At 37.9% G+C, this 22,396-nt stretch overlaps 1 protein-coding gene across 1 annotated transcript; it reads left to right on the forward strand.

The window, feature by feature from the left end:
* Window positions 1–1,066: 1,066 nt before the first annotated feature.
* anxa5b (annexin A5b) lies at window positions 1,067–13,175 on the forward strand. The gene is made up of 13 exons (XM_067585014.1): window positions 1,067–1,291; window positions 1,541–1,588; window positions 5,455–5,539; window positions 5,915–6,009; window positions 7,113–7,226; window positions 7,775–7,865; window positions 8,380–8,459; window positions 8,546–8,596; window positions 10,403–10,496; window positions 10,606–10,701; window positions 10,806–10,864; window positions 12,129–12,251; window positions 12,389–13,175. The coding sequence occupies exons 2-13, from the start codon at window positions 1,586–1,588 to the stop codon at window positions 12,449–12,451; spliced, it is 954 nt and encodes a 317-aa protein (XP_067441115.1). The 5' UTR covers window positions 1,067–1,291; window positions 1,541–1,585; the 3' UTR covers window positions 12,452–13,175.
* Window positions 13,176–22,396: the final 9,221 nt, after the last annotated feature.

Below are 22,396 nucleotides of genomic sequence, written 5' to 3' on the forward strand. Positions count from 1 at the left end.
GAGCAAATGTCACACACAACGTCCTGTTGACTGTCAGAGTGATGTATGGACCTTAAAGCTGCACTAATCAATATTTTATTAACAACGGATCAGATGACTATGGGTAATGTGAAAAAGTCCTCTCGTGATGATGAATCCACAGAGAATGATCAGCCAGCGTTCTCCTCAGCACAATGGGGGCATTTTAACATCTTTCAGCTCATTATTTTGGTTTTATAGCATTTGTTTCCATTATTAGCAGCAGGCAGCTGTTTTCAGCAAATAAGCTCTGATAAACCCACTGTCTGTACACAGTGTGGTAGGCCTTCTGTTCATAGCTGATAGGGTGAAGCCTGTCATAATGACATTTGCAATATTTCATTTCATTCATTTGTTCCGCTCATGTCGATGCACAGCTCCAGATAATATGCGATTCATGAACAAAATGCAATTCAATTTCCTTCTACACATTCCAGGACTGAAAAGGAGCAGGGAGAAGAAAAAGAAATCTATTGTTTAAGATATCTAAACAATAGAAATAGATTCCAGTTGATTAACAAATATTACTTACAACCAACGTGAAAAAAAAGACCATTTACTACAAACTAAGAGAGGCTATAATTTGTCAACTTCATATAGTCTAATATTATTTCTATATACATTTTCTTGAGCTGAAAAACATTTGAACAACCCTTTAAATTATTCTCTAAAGCAGTGGTTCTCAAACTTTTTCACCTCGTGGACCCCTAAACTGACACAAATTAGACCACGGTCCCCCATCTGATAAGATTTTTGCTTTTAGATGTTTTATTATAGAAAGTGTATGAAACCCATGACCAAAATAGTCATACATTCTGTCATTGTGTTACTTATTGATGGAATTATAGTGAAAATAAATGATTCCCCTTTTTTGCTGGGGACCCCTGGAACCCCCTCAAGGACCCCCGGGGGTCCCTGGACGCCACATACTGAAATGCACATCTGCTTTAATATGAAACAAGAACTTTTAAAAAACTTTTCCTCTTTTTTATTTTTTTTAAACTACAGCTCCCTGTTTGAATCCACAGTAGCTCCAGAACATCAAAAACAACATTTCCCAGAGGGCTTCAGGAGCAGAGCCGTGCCAGGTCTGTGCGCACCTGGGTGTGGCTCACGCACGCGCGCGCACACACACACGATCACGCGCGCGGCGCAAAGTTTATCCGAGAGTGTTTCTGCCGTCCCTCCTTCTTCTCTTCCTCTCTTCTGCTCTGCCGGATCTCTTTGTCTGCTCTCCGAGTTGCGTCTCGTTCATCTCAGCTGTAACTTCCAGGTAAATAAATGTTTTCAGTAGCATCTGTTCCAGGTGAGCGGTGAGGACATCCGGGGTCCACCTGTGGACGACAAAAGAGCCGTGTCAGTCCACTATCCGTGTGACAGCTACTGCAGGCTGGACTGGACACTACGAAAACCATCCAGATCTAGTTAATACAGATGTTTAGATGAAACACATCTGGTCCTCAGAGAAAGTTTAGTATTTGTCTTGTTTAGTTGCCGACTAACGTTTTTCTTCCTTTAATAGGCACAACTTTCCTCTCGTGGAAAAAAAACATCCAAGACTGTCAAAATGGTGAGTCATTTTCATTTCACGTTTCACTTTTTTCCCTCCTCCAGCCTCCATTAATCTAAAGAAACATCGTAAATTTCTTCCTTCTTTCTGGACCGGATGAATTAAATCTCCAGTTAGTGAAGGAACAGTCCGTTATTTATGCAAATGTATGACTCATAAAAGTTTTTACTTTCTTAAGTCTTGAAGACAACGCCCACTTTATTCCACATTATGTAATAAGATTTATCTGACTGGTTGGGATAAGTGAACAAAAAAATGTTGATAAACTTTTGATACGTTTTCATTAAACATAATAGCTCATTATCTTCTATAAATGTAGTCAAGGGCATGAGATAAAGCAAAGAACGGGCTCTGCAGCCATTTATACACAGTTCAATACGTACATTGTTGTTATAATTAAGTGTATTTAGGCACAGAATTTGTCAGTTTAAACATTTTACTACGGAAACTTTCCAGTTTGTTAAGTGTGGGTGTTTGTATGGGTGTGTGTGTGTGCTGAGTGCGCATGCCCATGGGGCTGGAAAGAGGTTTTCATATGGGGAAGTTGAGAAGTTTGGTGTATGAGTCATGTGGGCTCTATTCCACTCGGGTGGGTCACTGCAGTCTCTCCACCTCTCTTTCTGTGTTTAATACAGTCATTTCCACGTCTAGCCCGGAGTTTAAATCCACCCCCCTCTCTCTTAAAGGGGAAACGGTTCTCTCTCTCTCTCTCTCTGTGAGTCAGGGTGGAGTGATATGTTACTATATAAAAATGTGATTCATGATAATAATCAGTCGTGGTGACGTTTCGCTGCTGTGCCCTGCAGACAGTTTATTGTTGGGCCGTAAAGCGAACTGCTCACAAAAGTCAGTTTTAAGGGTTGGCTGAGGATGAGGATACGACTAGTGATGCTCTATATTTTTTGTGTTGTCAGCAAATCCAGTGAAAACAGCAAAACCCACGATGAATTGATCCAGATGTGTAGTCAAAGCCTGTTATGGTGTGTCCCTCTGTTCCATAGATCTCCATTGTTGTTAAAAACACATCACTGAGCTGCACCGTGCAGTATGTGACATGCTTTAGGGTGCTGAAAACTCCATCCCGGAGCTGTCAAACCTCACTTGTACATTGTGTTTGTGGCTGAAAATAGTCCCAAACAAACACACTATTTTGATTAATGTTTGTAAAAACTACAGCACCCATCTGGTCAGGAAATACATGACCTTATAAAAGGTGGCTTTGGGCCAAAGCTGTACACAGGATTTTAGAAATACTGAGGATGTGAGACCAAGCAGCCTCCAGATGATAAGACAACTATGAAAAATATGTAAAAAAAAATCTGTTAGTTTGGATGTTTTTCCAGATGAAATTAGTGCAGTGGCTCCCTTGATACACATTTTTTGTAAATTTCTTTCATCCATCTAAAAACAGCTGTATGTCCTAGTTTCTCTACATGGTGATCTAAAAGCTATTTCATCTTATCCGATTAAGAAAAATGTTAAATTTAGCATATTTATACATTTAAAGATTCCCTCCATACATACTAATACTGTCTAATATCGAAAAATAGAAAAAAAGAGTAGTAGTGTCCAGCTTTTAAAAAACTATTAAATGTAGACTATAAAACATAAACTGCACTTTAGGTCACAGAAACAAACACAGAGGGTGTGACTGCTGTGTCATCAATTGTAGCTGCTGTCCTGCTCGTAGAGCCACTGACAGGGTAGGAAAGTATAGATTATACAGAAAGACGGACTTATATGTTGTTAGTTTTGTTTTTTTCGTTGAAATTAAGTAAAATATTGAATCATTTTGGCCTCATTCTAAATAATATTCACATCTAAGCTCAACAGTACTGACAGTGAAAGCAAATAATGGCTGCATGATAACCACATCACCACCACACACAGCAACAAAATGCTCGATTTTTAACATTATAACGATTTTCCTTCACGGAAACATGACAACAGTAGGTAGATTGTGGACGGTATGCATGGCAACCACAGTCCATAAATGCAGGAGGGGGGATTGATAAGTGGTGTCACTGTCTCACTGCTTTACCTGCTGTAACAACCTCTGTTTATCTTCGGAGGGTCAAAATACCTCCATCAGCAGGCCGCCCCCTCCTCCGCCTCAACTCATGTCTGAACTCGCTCCATAAGACTCAACTTATCTCTCGCTATACGCTCTCAGTCTCTGTCCGACATTCCAGCGGAGATGATCTACATTGTGTCGGGTTGTTGTCCAAATATCTCCGTGTTGAGCCGTCTGCAGATTGATTAGATTTTGTTTAACTTGTGAGGCTGAGTGTGTTTATGAGAAACGTTTTGGCATCGTCTTTCCTGCACAAACAGACTTTTCTTGTTGTGAATGGCGAGTTGTTTTTGAATGTTCCACTTTTTTTTTTTTTTTTATAAAACTCCAGATTTTCAGGGTCAGAATTCCAGTGACATTCCCGTGGTTTTCCACTCTAAACATCTCTGCTCTGAAACAAGAAGCAACCACTTGGCTGTTTCATTGTTAATGTGTCACAGTTTGAGGGATTGTCTTGAATGAGAGCAACATTGTTTCAGCGCTTTTCCAAAATCAATCTTAAAGTTAATGTTTAAGATTCTTACTATCTTGCTGCTTTGAAACATTTTTTTCCACATTGAGAGAAATGATTAGCTTGATAATCAGACTGAGTCGCCATTTCGTCTCTCTTCATCCATCATACTTGAACCGCCAAACAAATCTGAGACGGAAATTCAGATATCTGGAACCGTAACTAAGAAACGATGTGAAGGACATGCTGTTTATATGAGGGGAGCGTATGAATAAAGAGGTTTAATGCGAGAGCTCGTGTGCACATCTGTATGTTTTTTAACGGGCCTGCAAGTCTGGAAGTCATTAAGTTCATTAAATGCGTCTTAAAGGAGAAGTCGTCAATGAATGTATGCACATCAGGAACCTGGGAGATTTTATTTTATACAGTATTTATGTAAGCACGACTATAAAGATTGATTTAATGCAGTCTGTGATTTTATAAAGGTGGAAAGGGAGAAAATCTTGGATGAAGTTATGTGCATAACGAATCTTAGACATGTTATTCAATACAGTATTTATGTAAGCATGAGAAGTAGTAGATTGATAAAATGTGATCTGCAATGATAGAAGATCTTTGAGCTTTTTGCATGCAAAGAATCTGAAATAACTCATATTTATCTGAGCGTGAATCTACAAATTGATTGAGTAGGATCTGCAACGGTAAAACATTTACTAAGTATCTGATGATAAGTCATAGAAAGCAGACACATGCACTTCACTATAAATACAGTGTGGAAAGTTTCTCCTCTGATGCACGCACTTTTGTTCAGAGCTGAAATGATTAGACGATTAATCAATAAGTCAGTGCACAGAAAAGTTAATCAGCAACTATTTTGATCATGGGTTCATTGTTTAAGGTGTTTGTCAAGCATATATGTCAAAGATAGTGTAGTTCTAGCTTCTGAAATGTAAAGACTTGCTGCTTTTCTCTGTTTTACATTTTTATTACTATATTTTATATAATATATAGTATATATAGTTTATATTTTTAATATTTTTATTCATGTAAATTAAATATCTTTGGCTTTGACTGTTGATGGAACAAAACAAGATATTTGAAGACACCTTGGCTGTGGAAATTTGTGACATTTTTCACATTTTTCTGATGTTTTATAGACTAAACACTTAAAATGATTGATAGTTTAACATATAATGAAAATAACCGGTAGTTGCAGCCCTACTTGTATTGGCACAAATTGATAAAACTTGCATAAAACCATCGCTGTGCTCACAGTAACATGTAACATGAAAGAATCTACACCAGGATAATCCTCCTCTGTCCACATCTTTCTTGTTGCAGGCCAGCAAAGGAACCGTGAAAGCCAGCGGAAACTTCAACGCCAGCGCGGATGCTGAGGTCCTGTACAAGGCCATGAAGGGTCTCGGTGAGATGCTCGTACATCTGCTGTCATTTGATATGTATGAAGGAAGGCGTGTCAGTCAGTAGTACTCCTCCAACAACAAACCAATGAGAGAGCTTCTCTTGGAAGTTCCTCTCTGAACAATTACTGTGGTAATCCTTTCTGCACCCAGACGGCGGTGAGTCATAAACACAAGAACGGAGGTGAAACTTGAGACGCGTCATTGTGAGCAAACAGACGCTGACTGTGACTGGACACTGTAATCATGTGGATGAAATATCTGTAATCACCTAGATAGCAGCGTGCTCATTGTGATGTGATATGTTCATCACGTGAGAACAGTTATAAATAAACACTTGTGGCTTGCCGGCTGAGTAACTATGGTGCTTGTTGCTATAGGGACCGATGAGGATGCCATCTTGCAGCTGTTGACTGCTCGAAGCAACGGCCAGAGGCAGGAGATCAAGACTACCTACAAAACTCTGTTTGGAAAGGTTGGACTGCTTCATTAAACCACCTCAACACACATATTATCAGCTTAAAGGCCTCAGTATGCTTTAAATGAACAACACGACCAACGCTACAGCAAAAGTGTTTATACTTCTTATGAATGGCCTCACTTGATACACTGAATTATATTTATTTATAGTAGTCTTACTGACATCAATGACGTTTGAAAGGATGTGCAACAACATGGCTTTAACTCCACTGATGGATCTTTCTTTCTAAGTACATTTAATCTAATCTATGCACATGTTGTCCTGAAAGGAAAATGATAGAAATGAAAATCACTCACACTGCATGTACAAACCTTTATGGTATATTTCAATGATACATTATAAGTGTACATTCATGTTGAACAGTATTAAAGACAAAAAAAACAACATGTGCTTAAGTGTGAAATTAGAATAAGAGGGTCCTATTCAAACAACACAAACAAGTCCAATTAAGAAAGAAGTTTCAGGGCATTTCTGTCTGTCATATATTGAATATATTGAGTTCATTCTTCCATCTATTGATTGGTTGATATTTACATCTATGAATACAGTGTTTACCCAACAAATCAAATTATTCACCAGAGCTTTTTGTCCTTCATAAGTACTCCAGCTCTGAAATGAAAGCCAGAATTCCTCTCACAGAAACGATGGATTGTGAAAAGTGACAGAAGTAGTTGTGCAAGGAATAAAAAAAGAGCTTAAGAGAGGTTTAATTCCCGACAACTTTCAACTTTCAAACCTGCGGACACTTGCCCAGTCTCTGAGTGGAATGGAAAAAATGCAACAAAAGTTGTTGGACGCAGCCCTCTGAAAGATCCCGCTGTCAGAAAGGAGGCTTCAGATGCTGTTAGAGGATCTGACAGGATCACTTGAAGCATACTGAGGCCTTTAAACCTAGTGACCACACGCAACATCAAAGCTCCAACTTTGACACGGTCAAACTGTGACAGTCAGTACGGAAAAAATCATCAACCAGAAAATCATGACAAAATTATCCAGCCACACACAACAACCATTAAATCTTTATCTGCAGTGTAGTCACACACAGGATTTATGCTACACCAGAACTAATTAAAGTACATGCTCTGTCTCCGTGTCAGGATCTGATCAACGACCTGAAGGGAGAGCTGGGTGGTAAATTTGAGACTCTGATCGTGGCTCTGATGACCCCACCCCTCGCTTACGATGTGACATGCCTCCGTAATGCCATCAAGGTAGGTGCTGCAGTTAGTAGATGTGAAACTGATACAAATTTAGATGTATTTTAGATAGTTTCTACAGACAAGCAGTCTTTCAGTCCTTCTTCAGTCAAAAATGTGTTTTCCTTCTTGTTCCTTCATTAAGCAAAGTGATGTATGTGCAGAGTTTGATACTAAAAGGCTGTTTTCACTTTGATCTGCTGAAGGAGGAAAGTTTCTCTGAGGTCATTTTATAATCTGAGTTTAAGAGGTGAATCTATGATCATGATTTGTGACATCACAGCTAGTTTGGAGCCAATCCTGGTCCAGTATGCAACTTACACAAGTGTGATATGGAAACTTGAAGCCTCCAGTGCACCAATACTGAGAATAGACTTTACAGTGAAGCAAGAGACATCTTGAGTCCAGGAGCTAAACTTTTAAAATGAAGGTTTACCTGCTGGAGGAGATAATTGACTATTAGACACTAATTATTATTCAAAGTATTTTATACACATCTTAAAACATGTCTAGAGGGGATCTTTAAATATCAGGTCTGTAACATTTATGTTTTTGACCTGTAGGGGGCAGGAACAGACGAGAAGGTCCTGGTGGAGATTCTGGCCTCCAGAACTCCCCAGCAGGTGAAGGACATCGTTGCTGCTTATAGACAGGGTAACACACACACACACACACACACACACACACACACAGACATACTAAATATGCATAATAAACTCAGTTGTCTAAGAAAAGAGTCATGAACATGTTTAATTTGGATTTATTCTATGTTTACATGCAGTTTAATTTAAACGAGTAATGTTGGTGTTAATGTTTGCTACAGTATCTCTTAAAACTGCCCACTGAAGTGGATGTTCAGTCCTTTTTCGTGGAGTTTCACTTAGCAGCATCTGAACTATAGCAAACAGTTTCACTCCTGCAGCAGCTACTGTAGGAAGCTTATTGTCTCATAATGGGCAAGTGTTGATTTTTGCTGAAACTTAGATGAACTTTTCATCGGTTAAACCATCCATCTATTTTCTGCTGATTGTCCAGATCCAGGCTGCGTTAATTTAAGTAATTATATCATGAGAAATTATTTGTGAAAAAATATGATGTACTTTTTCAAGATCAGGACTAAAATAAAAGCTAAAAAAACATTAACATTTGTGTTTCATGTGTCTCCCAGAGTACGATGATGACCTGGAGGAGGATATTGCAGGTGACACCTCAGGTCACTTCAAGAGACTTCTGGTTATTCTGCTCCAGGTGAATTTCTCCTCTCCTCTCCTCTCCTCTCCTCTCCTCTCCTCTCCTCTCCTCTACTCTAACAGAAATGTTTTGTCTCTCCTCAGGCTAACAGGCAGAGGGGGATCCAGGAGGGAAATATACAGAGCGACGCTGAGGTGAGTCAGTTGTCCATTGCAGATGAGTAAATATTTCAACTCTGCTCTGCACCATCAATGAGGTCTTTGTCTCTTTGTTTGAGGGTGTGACTGTCACATGTGTTTGCTTTGAAGCATGAGTGTGTGTGTTTTTAGGGGGTGGAGAGTGTCAGTTTGTGTAGCTAATCTGTAATGATGCAATGATGCCCTCTAGTGGTGGGAGGGAATCAAATGTGTTTGAGGTGTAATAGTTTCCTCCTACAGATAACCGATACCCCCTGCTGCTGTGGATAAAGCACCGACAGACCGCTGTCTTCTACCTCTGACCTAGGTGTCGAACGTAGTTCCCAAAATCTACATGCAAGACCATCAAAGCCTTGCTTAGAGAACCAAATTCAACCTGGCTTCTATAATGACCAGCTGTCGTTGAACCACTACCAACAGGCCTATTTAGTCAGGAATCCTAACAGCTGGGGTCACAACGAAGTGTATTGGTGCAAATAGGTGTTGGAGGTTTGAAAGTACTCCAACATGGCCTTCTAACAGGTCATCTCTGGAGGAGGCCCATTCTGGTGGTCGAGGGCACTTGCCCCGTTTTATAGGGCAGCCTCAGAGCCCTAGCCCTAACAGTTTAGCCAATTATTACCAAATAATAAATCTTTCAACCCAATTCTGCACTGAAATCATACCTCTATCACATGTATAGCAGCATGTTGACCTCAGGCATTAAGTCTAAACCATTCATGAAAGACTGAAGTTGTCATGAAACAACTGGTGTCAGCAGAACCAAGTTGTACTTAAGTATAGTACTTGAGTAAATGTACTTCGTTGCTTTCCACCACTGTCATTTGCAGTTAGTTTATTAATATAAGAAAGTAGATTATGTTGGACTCTGAGTTTCCTGGAAGTAAAACTGTACCAGTGCCTGTCATCCAGGTCATGGTCCATCCAAACATGTTGAGTCAAGAGCAGCTGGACTTGTGGTAGAAGATGTTTCACCTCTCAAAGAACTGAAGAAACCTTTTGGATGAGAGTCGAAACGTCTTCAAGAATCTACAAGTCTTGTTCCTCTTGACTCTTAACTCTTCTGCATATGCAGCAATGCAGAGGAGAAGATTAGTTTGTACATTTTTTCCAGCTACTAATCCAAAGTAGTTGCATTTACACTAATAGATTTTACACAGTAAGGTTTAAGAACATGCAAGAGATGGGATCAAGAACTGGTTATGATATATTTTTTATAGGGTGCATTTTTCAGGATATTTTGTATACTGTATACTTAGACTGGGTATTGATTGCGGGCAATTGGACTGTGAACATTATTTATTATTCATTTAAATTGTATATTGGGACTGAATACTGTAGATGATGTTTTATTATATTTCATTTAGCATTTTTTTTTATTTTTTAGGATATTGTGTTGTTGGCCTGTGTGCATGCTTGTGTATGCATGTGTGTGTCTGTTAGTTTATGTACATTACACTGTGGTTTGAAGCGTATATGACTACATGAAGTTCTCCTAATGGGATAATAAAGTTTACCTTGATCTTGACCTTGAAACAGAAATGCTTGATCCTACATAAATTCTACACCCCCAGTTTGTAACATATGCTTAAGAATTAGTAGTCTCCAGACCTGAGCTGAGACACCTGGATGATCACTTGAATCTCTTTTTCTCAGATTTTACAAAACTCCTCCAGAGCGATGAGCCGATTAGTGACATGTTAATTGACTTTGACATATAAAAATGCTCCTTTAAGACTTTAGTTTGTTTGCTTTTATGATTTTGAAACCACGTCTGATCGGTTTTTGTGTTTGTGGCTGCAGGTCCTCTTCAAGGCAGGAGAGCAGAAGTTTGGCACTGATGAACAAACGTTCGTCACCATCCTGGGCAACCGGAGCGCAGAACATCTCAGGAGAGGTTGGTGTCTGTGTGTTTTGGGTTTGAGATTAGAAGTATTAGAGATCTCCTGTAATTGCTTTGCAGTTTCACAAAATCACTAAACTGTTTCTGAATGTGTGTGTTTCAGTGTTTGATGCCTACATGAAGTTGACTGGATATGAGATGGAGGAAAGCATAAAGAGGGAAACATCTGGATGCCTGAGAGACCTGCTTCTTGCAGTGGGTACGAAACTACACAACACAATACAGAAAGTGATGCTGACTTTTAATTTCTTATAATGACAGTTTCTCAATCACAACTCTTTCTTTTTCACTTTTCTTCTATAGTGAAGTGTGCCAGGAGCGTTCCAGCCTATTTTGCTGAGACTCTGTACTATTCAATGAAGGTAAGACAACATCAGTCAGTTCAGGGAGGAAAAAATACACATTTTAGCATTTTGAAGCAAAGTCTCATTATTTACAAGCAAAATTGCTGAAATAGTCCTACCTGCCATTATAAAATCATTAATGTTTGATCCTGAATTTTCTGCCAATAGATTTAAAAATATTGTGTTAAAAAGTGGAGAGAAAAAAATCATAGGTAGGATACATTTATAGAGCACAACGTATGAGTGTTTAAAGCACAGATGGCCATTATAATATTTAATCTGATAATGTTAATACCTTTTAATATTAGAAAATGAGGCCATGAACTAATGAACAAGTGATTAGTTCCAATTCTTAATAATTGTAAAAAAGGTATTTTCTTATAAACTACTGCAGTACTTACTTAAATATATAAAAGATGATACATATACTCTATGATTTTTTATGACTTTATGAATGAATTCATGTTTTTGGGGGTTTTTTTTGTGTCATACTATTAAAAATTATTCATCCCACATGGGATTGGATGACAATATATAAAAAACAACTTCCAGCATTTAACATTATGCTCCAAACAGAAACAAATCATTGCTGCAAACCACATAATGTATGTATTATACATACTGTAGTGTATATATACTGTAGTATACAGTATATGGTGACTGTGAAGGCCACATCAGTAGCATGGGGAAAAACATGCTTCACACAGAAAAACAATACAAACGCTACCAATATAAAACATTTTTACTTCATGATCAGGCATTTATTTGATGTATTTTAATGTAAATCAGGATCCAGGTGCACAACAGTAATTTCCAAACATTGTCAACATTGACAAACATTATAATGTTGCTGTCTTGGTTTTTTCTGTACACATGGCATCTTTTACGTGTCTGTCCATCCTTGATGAGGGATCACTGTTCTGTTGCTCTTCCTGAGGTTTCTTCTATTAAATGTTTTTTTAAGAGAGTTTTTCCTGATGTAATATGAGGGTCTAAGGATAGAGGATTTCCTTTGGTTGCACAGATTGTAAAGAAGCCCCTTGTGGAGAATTTGTGATTTGTGATATTAGGCTACATGAATAAAATTTCTATATTTAAAGTAACAAGTAGAGAATTGAGCAGCCTTTCTGTGTTCTAGTTTTAATTAGGTCTATATGTCACCATGAGATATTCAGTAGACTGTAAGATATCAGTGCTCGTCAGAAAATGTGACGCTGCTGTCGATTATATGTTGTATGTTTGTGGGATTTGTACTCATATTATGTTTGTGTGTTTGTTGCAGGGTGCAGGAACTGATGATGACACCCTGATCAGGGTGATGGTGACTCGTAGTGAGGTGGACATGTTGGACATCAGATCTGATTTCAGGAGGTTGTTTGCCTGCTCTCTGCACTCCATGATCAAGGTACACACACACACACACACTCATACACACTCATGAATGAATACACTACTAAACACACAAACACACTTACACCAGTTGACATCCACCTACGAGTTTTTTTTTTCCCCTATTCATAAACTTTTTGTTGTTTTTTACAGGGAGATACCGGTGGCGACTACCGTAAGGCTTTACTGTTGATCTGCGGAGGGGATGATGCGTAACCGTGACAACAAGCGCAATAGGAACCACACCTGAAGTGCCTTTTTTCCTCTGAAGTCTGTTCGCCCACCGAGACGACAGCAACAAGCTAACACAGTTCACCATAACAAAACTTGCTTGTGAGCGAGAGACGGCCCATCAGGTCCTTTTTTAAACTATGATTCCAATTAATGTCTTTGAAAGGTAGCTAACATTTTGTTCACATGAATCTACATTTAAGCAGCTTTTGGTCAACTAATATCTTCAATATGACTTAGGGCTGGGTGATATGGACAAAATCAAATTGACCAAATACCTCGATATCGATATCATGACAGTATTGTAGGACTATTTGTGTTTCCACAAAATATTTACACAGTGAGATTTTTGATAAATAATCATCAATAATGTGAATATAATGACTAAATGTTTAAAGGTAAATAGTAGAACAGCTACAACAGTCTGGTGAGTTCAAAAACATCATTTTACTGTAATATAGCCTTTAAAACCAGGAGAAGACAAAACTTATGGCATATCACCATACTACAACATCCAAAATCTAAGACGACATCTAGTCTCATATCACGATATCGATATAATATCGATATATTACCTGGCCCTAATGACTTATGTGTTATCATTCATTTACAGTAAGATATTAGAATGCAATTGTTTTTTGTTTGCACTTTGTACGGCAGAACCAATATATGCAATAATAAACATTTCACTTGATGAAGTAAATCTTTACTTTTTTTGTCATGTCTCAGCACTTCAGTATAAATCTCATCCTGCTGGTTTCTGTTGGACCTGCACTGAGCTGCCACTAGAGGGAGGTAGAGCAGCTTTAATAAGAGGGGAGTTTGGAGTCCAGGATATTAAAGCACCTCAACATTTCCCATGTCAAAATTTCTGAGAGACATATGTATCTTACTTTTACTCCACTACATTTATTTGACAGTTACAGTAGCTGCTCACATTGCAGACTAAGATTTTATCATCTTTTATCATAAAAGGGTTAATTATCACAGTTTAAGCTACACAACAGCTATATACAAAGTATTTTAAACATTAAGGTGCTGTTTGTACAATAATGCATTAAATGTAATCCAATGATAAATAATACATACAGTTATACAACACCCTGAAAAGGTGTATACTGCATAATAAGTAATTTTTATTTTGTTGCAGTATTGCTTAGATACTGGTATATAGTTTACTGATAATTGTTCTATAAAATTAAATTAAATTATTACTATTACATTTTGAATGATGGGATTCTACCTGTAATTGAGTATTTTTACAAGAATGATCTGCTGCTAAGACTGCTTGTATTTAAAAAACTTCACTTTCCACACATGGTGGAATACATGTAGTGAAGAGCCACTAATATCTGAAAACATCTAGCAATTCACACAAAAATAAATAAACAATCGGAGCAATAAATAGTGTTGAAATGACAAACTCTTTGCCTTGGATCCTTGGTACAGGATCGTTTATGCAGATCCAATACGGTTTTATGTGTTTGTTAAGTGAAATTCATAAAAAGCCATAAACAGATCCAATAACAGATTTGAAGAAGATTTGAAGAGAATATATGTTAAGTTTAGTTTAGTGATATTGCCCTTTAAACATCACATATATGAAGCATTCACCTCGTCATGTTGTTCTGTAGATTATCTCCTGTCATCATGATGTCGTGCTGCAGAACAGCACAGTTATGGAAGTGTTCAATATTAGAAAGACATCAGGAAATGATCATATGTATAAATGGTGTAAAAATAGGTATTAATGAATCAACAATCTGTGAAATGATGAAAGAAATATTCAAAACTCAACTCAATAAATATATTTTTCATCATTCATTTTCATAGTAACTGAATTTTATGGGATATAATTTTTATTTCATCATAGACATTTTTTTTCAAAATGCCCTTTTTCAAAAGTAATTTTTTTTCTTTTCTTTTCTTTTTTTGTTTACATAATGGAATTTTTCCCAATGACACTTTTATTACAAATAAATACAAATCTCTATTATGACCTAAATTAAGTCATAAAACCTTCTAATCTAAGAATTGAATAACAACAACAACAACAACAATAATAATAATAATAATAATAATAATAATAATAATAATATGATATTTATATCAATCAGTCTTGATTTTTAATGTCTTTATATATTTTACCCAATTTATTCATGTGATTATTTTATATTTCATTTTGGACACTTTGGGCCTCCATACAAAGTAACTGGGCAGTAAAATGATTTCAAAGGAAAATGTTTTTGTCTGTGTGCTTCTATGTGTGTGTGTGTGTGCATGTGTGTATGTGTGTGCATGTGTGTGTGTGTGTGTGTGGTTGAAGGAGGGGCCATCCCAGGTCCTGTTACACTACTGTCTGTTAGTCTTTTCACGGTAGCAGTTGCTCTTGATTGTTGCCACAGAAACAGGCAGCCAATAACGAGGTCTGAACAGAAGGGTGTGGGGTCAGGCCACCTCGAGCCACAGGAGGAACAATACCTCCAACTCCTCCCCCTCACTGCTCTGTGTGTTTTTGGGTACAGGAGCTTGTGGGTGAGCACGAGTTCGGTCAGCTTTGTAGGTCAGATCTGTGGTACTTAGTGGAGCGTTGAGTTGTGATTTGATGTTTTTCCGCTGCTGCTGCTCATGCAGCCCCTCCTCTCCTTCATCACACCGGCTGAGGCTCTGTGAACTTGAATCAGAAACACAAAGTGGTTCAAGTTCAAGTACACTCTAATTAGATGTTTGTTTTCCAGCAGGGCTTCTAACAAGTATAAGTTAAAATGTAAAATGAGAGAAGCAGGACTGAATGACGAATGTCTTTTGATTCTTTGCCTAAATGAAACTTTATCCAGCAAAAGCTTGTTTGTTATTGTCTGAAAGCTGGTTTTAATTGTACTTGTCAAAGCCTCACACATCTTCTTGCACACAATTAGCTGTTTGTGTATATTTATAACCACTTTTTGGTGTTAAACTATGTCAAATCATCAGTTACTATGAGCTACTATCAACAGCTTGTGAAAAGTTTCAGTTATAACATCACAGGATTTGATGTTAATGTTTACATACAGATGACAGGTGGCGAATTAAAGGAAAAAATTGAATAAAAGAGTGTAGAAACAATGAATTCAGATGCATAACACAACTAAGAAAATGAACATCCTTTCAGGCTCTTTGAGACAGATGAAAGTGTTGAACAGGCCTAGTTGACCCCAATTTTGGGTGAAGATGATAAGAGAAGATGTAAATCTAAGATGTTTGACTAACGGCAAAGATGCACATTGAAAGCTGAATAACCCTAACCCTACAGAGATGTGGTCTACAGTCATGCTAACAGCTCTGTGAGGCTGTAATTAGGCACACAGTGCTTTGAGCTAAATGCTAGCATAGGCATGCTAACATGCTGATGTAATGTTTGTAATAAAGTTTATCATGTTCACTGAGGGATGTGAATGAAGTGGCCTTCACAGTCACCAGATCTGGAACACATATGGTAGATTTTGGAGCAACATGTAAAACAGCGCTCTCTAAAACATCACATGAGGGAAGAACGATGTTTGTCCTTCCAGTCAAGTTCTAGTAATGTGTAGCATCTATACCAGGGATCATTAAAGCTGCTCTGGAGGTGTCAGTTGATGTTGGCCATCCATTTGTGTTTTTGCATCTTAACGGGATGTAAGAAGAAGATGATCAACGCCTTCATGTTAGTTTGATGTAGCAACATACAAAATACCAAAAAAATAAAACATAATTCATTCAGACATAGATTAGCAAAGCCTCGCTGAGTGCTACCTTCTAGGAAAGAGCATGAGAGCCACAGGCGGCTTTTCTCAGCTGCTTTCATGACCTGACATAAAGTCGTGACTACAAATCCGTAGATTTAAGAGTAATCAGGTGATGGAAGTTGTCACAAATCCATAACACCCAAATTCCTGAAGGCGTGCTGGCAGGCTGCTCGGAAACAGCCTCAGGTTCTTTCTTCAGGTTCTTCATCCCATCATATAGGTTTTAATCTCTATTAATTTAAAAGACTTTGAAGTCACACTCAATGGAAATTTAATTTCACCAACCAGCTTCAAATGTCATTAAGCGCCTTATTAGAAAGAAACCACAGACATAACTTACAGACAACAATAAAATAAAAACAAAAGTAGACCTGCAAGCAAGGTGACCATCACTGAATGTAGATCACATAACAATAAACCAGAAACATGATATAATATAAACTAACATTTCCTAAACAACAGAAAGATTAATGTGCTAATTTGGATTCAACATCAAATTTTTTGCAAGAAAATTCAGTGTCCAATGAACTGTTTATGTTTTATCTGTTGATGTTGGTTGAAAATGGGTACAAAACAGCAATCAGAGCACAGTCACTTCTTCAAGTGTCCACAGGTCTTAAATCCAAAGTAGGGCTTCAACTAACTCTAATCTACTGATTATTTTCTTGATTAATTGATTATTTGTGTGGTTCATAAAATGTCAGCAAACTGCAAAAATGTCCACGCTAATGTCCCAGAGCCCATGGTTGTTCTTCAAAGTGTCTTGTTTTGTCTAAAACCCAAAGATAATGTCTTAATTATCATAGACAAGTATGAAAACCAGAAAATATTCACATTTGGGAAGCTGGAATCTGGAAATTTTTGCCATTTTTGCTCAAAAGATTGCTTAAATCAATTATCAAAACCATTGCTGATTAACATTTTGTTGTTCGACTAATCAATTAATCAACTAGTCGTTGCAGCTCTAATCCAAAGTGAATAAGTTCTGAAGTTTCTAAAGTTCAGGAGCCACTTTTAGGCCTGGAGGGAGGAACAACCAAACAGGCCATCATCATCAGAGCCTCAGAGACTTCCTGGTGACACAACGCTGCAGCAGCTCTCTGATCTGAAAGTGATCACAGGAATGTTGAATTAGATCTTATGTGGAACCAGTGTGAATAAATTTAGTTACTGTAGATATCAGAGGAAACCTTTTAGAGGTGTGATTCCCAACCAGGGAGTCAGCATAGTCAAGATATTAATCTCAGGGGTCATGTGAAGAGTCACAGGATAGAAGGAAACAAAAAATAATTCCTGATACACAAAATTCACATAATATGTGCAGTGAAATGCAAAGTGACGTATTCTTCAGGCTGTGCTAAAAAGGCTAGTGTAAAATTAAGTTTATAATATAACAAATTGTGTTTATTTGTAACACTTTCCTCTAATATTTGCCTTATTCTTGTTAATTACTTGATAATCCTCCACAAATTTTAAAAATCAATAAAACAAACAAACAAACAAAAACACAACTCTTTGATTGTTACCCGGTTTCCAAAAACATCTTAAGGCTAAGATCATTTTAGCCTTGAGAAACTTTTGGTCAACAGCTGCTGACACAAAATATCTCAGCTGAAACATAAAGTAGCTGTTCTATAATCTCAGTCTCTTTGTAAACGAGCGTCCTTGCAGCTCATGAAACGATGACGACTTGTTGACTCTGTTGCTTTTTCTTGTTTCTGTTGATGGTAGCATAGCCAACAAAGCCTCCCTTGTCTTATATTTTCTCCTTCTTTGTATCCAAACTGTGGCAAAGACCAGTTTCTTTGAAAGTCTGGAACTATAAACACTTAGAAGAAGAACATTCACATTAAAAGAGCTACAGAAAAAAAATCATCAGGCTTAAACCCTCAGAAACGTGTTTGCACATGTTTCATTCATCAGGAAAAAACACACATGGATTTTATGTCTACAAGCACAGGATGGACTGAAGACAGAAGAAAGAAAACAGGTGGATCTGCTGTCTACTTTGAGCGGAGGAATCAAAGGCTGCTGCTGACACAGGTGTTTAGTTTGTAAAGCACTGACACTACCTCCCTCAGAGAGAGACAGAATCAAGACGAGACATGTACCTGTTACACCGGATATGAGCTAGAAAAGGGCAAACATGCCTAAATATGACTCAGATGAGCTGGGATGTCTTCACTTGTTACAGGATATTACAAGGTTGGAGGCAGTTTGTTGGTATTTGTCTTCAAAGAGCAGCTACTAGTGCGTAGTAGCTCTACGCATCAACAACAAACAGTACAGTATGTGATTAAAGGGGCACTCCGCCAATTTTACACATCAAAGTCAGTTAAAGCTATAATATGTAACTGTTCCACATTAAAATGTCTAAAAACAACTAGACCTATGTTATATATTTTGTCGAGTTGTGTACTTACATTATCCCAAATGTTTCCAACAATTTTCAAATCCAGAGAAATCTGTAATTTTAATCAAGGTAATGGTCTGTTTCATTTGATCGCCTGTCAATGGCGTCATACTCCCTCTAGCAAAGAGTATACCCATACAAGAAAATACATTGGTGTTGTGGTCGATGGACTTTTATTCAGTTTTAAGCCACATTTTTATGATAAACTTTTTAGATCTTGGTTGATTTTAACTGTATCTTTTAACCAGATGAAGAATTTTAGTCATTGGACTTCTGGATCTTAAGTTATCAGAGAAACAAGCTGAACAAACGTTAGTAGCAGCTTGGCTAGCAGCCCCTCCCAGAAGTCTGGTACTCATGGAACATCGTCGGAGAAACACTGATTTTTTACGTGAAACTGTTTTATTCAGTGTTTTCACCTGTTTTAATGACTGGGTCCGTTTGTTTTGGAGTGGAGGAGACCTCTACCGATAATTCAGCTCCCTGTAAAAATCTCCTGAACGATGAACACTGAAGTAATCCTATCCCGAAGAAGCCGATTGTTTAACAATGAAGTCAACAACTCCCATGATCCCACGCTACTTCACAACGTCATCACACTCTGTCTTTTGTTATTGTTTTGATTGAGAGACCCCTAGCGGCTGAAATTACATATTGTGTATTTAAGTATGTCATGGGGAGCGCTTAACCTGTAAAGCTATCGTACGTATAATGTTTTTTAGGCTCAGGATGAGCTTTGAAAAGTCAGAGAAAAATACCCAATTGAGTAATCTTGACTTGACTCTTTTTTAATGAATGAATGCATTACAATCTCTGAGTGTGAAGGTTGAAAGATGTGAAGCTTTAATGTAAGATGAACTAACTATTGTATTTGTCGTATAGATTTGAGGGCAGTACGACGTCGCCTCTGCACCTGGACTCCTGCATCAATGTTGTCTTTACATCCAACCCAATCGCCAGAATAAAACATTGGCATTGTACATTTCTGCGAACCACAGATACGTTGAATGTCTATGTTTCAATGTCGGCCGTTATCAGCTGAATAATGATGTTTTATGATGTGACAACACTGTGGTTGAGGTCTGGTTAAGTTTAAAAACCACTTGGTTAGGGTTAGGGAAAGATCATGGTTTGGACAGCTGCAAATGTCCTGACGTCTAGCTAGAAACACCCGGTTTGTCGGTTGAAACGGGTAGCGGGCATCGGTTTTGAGGTGATTTCAAGGTGGTCTTGAATCGTACTCTCTGCTGATTTACAACTTTCCGCCAACAAACTTCCTAACAATCCACCGACCTCTTCTCCTCCTAATAAGAAAGTCACTTTTAGAAATGGTGATATGCTACATATTACACATGTTGAAATGTAGATATTCAACGTATCCGTGGTTTCCAGAAAAGTACAATGCCAAAGTTTTATTCTGGCGACCAGACTGTTACATCAAGGACAACAATAGAAATAAGTCTTGGAGTTTCTTGTGGGATTCTTGACATTTTGTAGATATGTTTGACCTCTCTCTCTTTCTCTTTGATTGTGTCAAATAAACAAAGGTAAAATAACATGGATGTCGTACAAAATACAGAATGAAAATGATGTTTTTTTCCTCCCACTTTGATTATTATCTACTTTGGAGCAAAGCCTCACTGTGATTTTGAAAATTTGTGCGTCTTTACGTATCAGGGTGCACAAGTTGATACTGCTTAAAATCAAACATGTCACTAATCTTACAGTCAAGTAGTTGTTTTTATCAGTGTTTAACGTTCTTTCATCAGACCTGCTGACCTGTTGATGTTTGAGTGTGTGAATCAAACTGCCTTAACGCGAACAGGAAGCTACACCATGACCACACCCACCCCACATGTAATGACTCTGTAATGAGGTCTGAGGTTTGTTTTGCTCAACTGCATGAAAAAAATAGAACATTTGTTTTTATTTTAATTCTATTTTCAGTCACAGTCACTCTCTTTGTTTTTTACTATCACAGTTCTTTAATGTACATACATGAAAAAGCCACAGAAACCACTTAAAGCACTTTTCTCCCACAGTTCACTACAGAGGGTCTCCTATAAGTACCGACTCTGGAGTCTCAGTGATTGTGGTTCAAAGGCAGTTTTCTGCTCTGAGAACGCACACACAGCGAGGTGCAGACCAGTGTGACCAGTGTAACCAGTGTACACTTTATTCACCAAATGTTTTTGGCTATCTCTCCTCCATCAGGGTGGTGTCTGACGCCGTTTCTGTATCCCTTAGATACGTTTCACTGATTCATCATGTGACTATAAATCACTATAAATACCACATCATAAGCAATCCCTTGCCATAATGTTGTCTTTCATCTCGCACAAACACAGTCTTTTCAAACATTAGGATGGTCCTTCTAGGAGTTTAAGAGAATCAATTATTCCGTTTTTCTTTTTTTTTTACTATTAATTCATTAACCATTTGTGCGTAAAATGTCAGAAAATAATAACAAGTGTTCACCACAACTTTCCAGAGCCTAAGGTAATGTCTTTAAAGTGCTTGTTTTGTCTGACCAACAGTTGTAAAACCTAATACAGAAACAGACAAATCGACCAGAAATCAAGTTAATATTGTTGGAAATCTGGACTAACTGTCCGTTGGAGATTAGGTGTTAAAGGTTTGGTTCACGTCTGTCTTAAAACAACAATCAGGAGCCCAAATGAACATTGAAACAGGTTTAGCTTGCTGTAATCATTCTTCCTGTTCATACTGACCATTAGAAGATCCCCTTTAAATGTGCTTACAATGTTAGTGATGGGGAACAAAATCCACAGTCCAAATCAGATATTTTCCACAGTGGAAGGATTGCAACAAAAAGAGGGACTTTGTCACTAAAAAGACTGTACTGTTGAAAGATATCTCCTTGATTTGACTCATTTGGATGGCTGAATCTTCATATTAGCTCCAAATAAACTTAATACATTTTTGCACAGATTAGGACTGTGGATTTTGTCCCCCATCACTTACATTGTAAACATGTTTGGAAGGGATCTTCTATGAACAGGAGGGACGATTACAGCAGGAAAAACATGTTTCAATGTTCATGATAATGGGAACTTGGCTGTTGTTTTAGGAAAAAGTTGAAAAATTGTTGACCTATCCTTTAAAGATGCGGTTACATACGCTATCTGTCAAACACATCTATCATGTAACATGTATATCTTCTACAGGAACAGGACGGAAATCGGTCTGGTACTCAGGTTACTCTCCTTGCTGTATTTTATTTGTTTGTTTTCCTGTTTTCTCTTTCTTGCTTTGTTGTAATCATACTCAGATGGCAGAGTACACATACTGTATGAGCACAGTTAAACATTATTATCCAAGTCCACAGCTAAAAACTGCAAAACTCAACCTTTTGAAGTGGAGTTTGGGTTAAAAGCTCCATCCTGAATGTGATTTACAATGCCGCAGTTCAACCACTCTCTAAACTGAACTGATCCTGGAGTACATTACCCCGCCAGTGGATCTTCTTTTGATCAAAGAGCCAGAAGATAAAAGAAATAAACCCACATGACTCGTAGTAGTAGAGGTGGGGAGGAGGCGTCTGACCCTTACAGCAGGATGGTATCCTCATTTCCTTCTTCACCCTTGACCTCTAACCTCTAACTACTTCCTCCCCGCCTGTGTGGTGGTGCTGGAATGTGTCCTTCAGTTCTGGAGAAGTGGTCCGTAAAACAATATGTCTACATAAATCCCTTTTGTGCCATCAAAGAGAGCGGACTTCCGTAAAAA

This window comes from Thunnus thynnus, chromosome 3 (assembly GCF_963924715.1).
Source record: "Thunnus thynnus chromosome 3, fThuThy2.1, whole genome shotgun sequence".
NCBI lineage: Eukaryota > Metazoa > Chordata > Actinopteri > Scombriformes > Scombridae > Thunnus > Thunnus thynnus.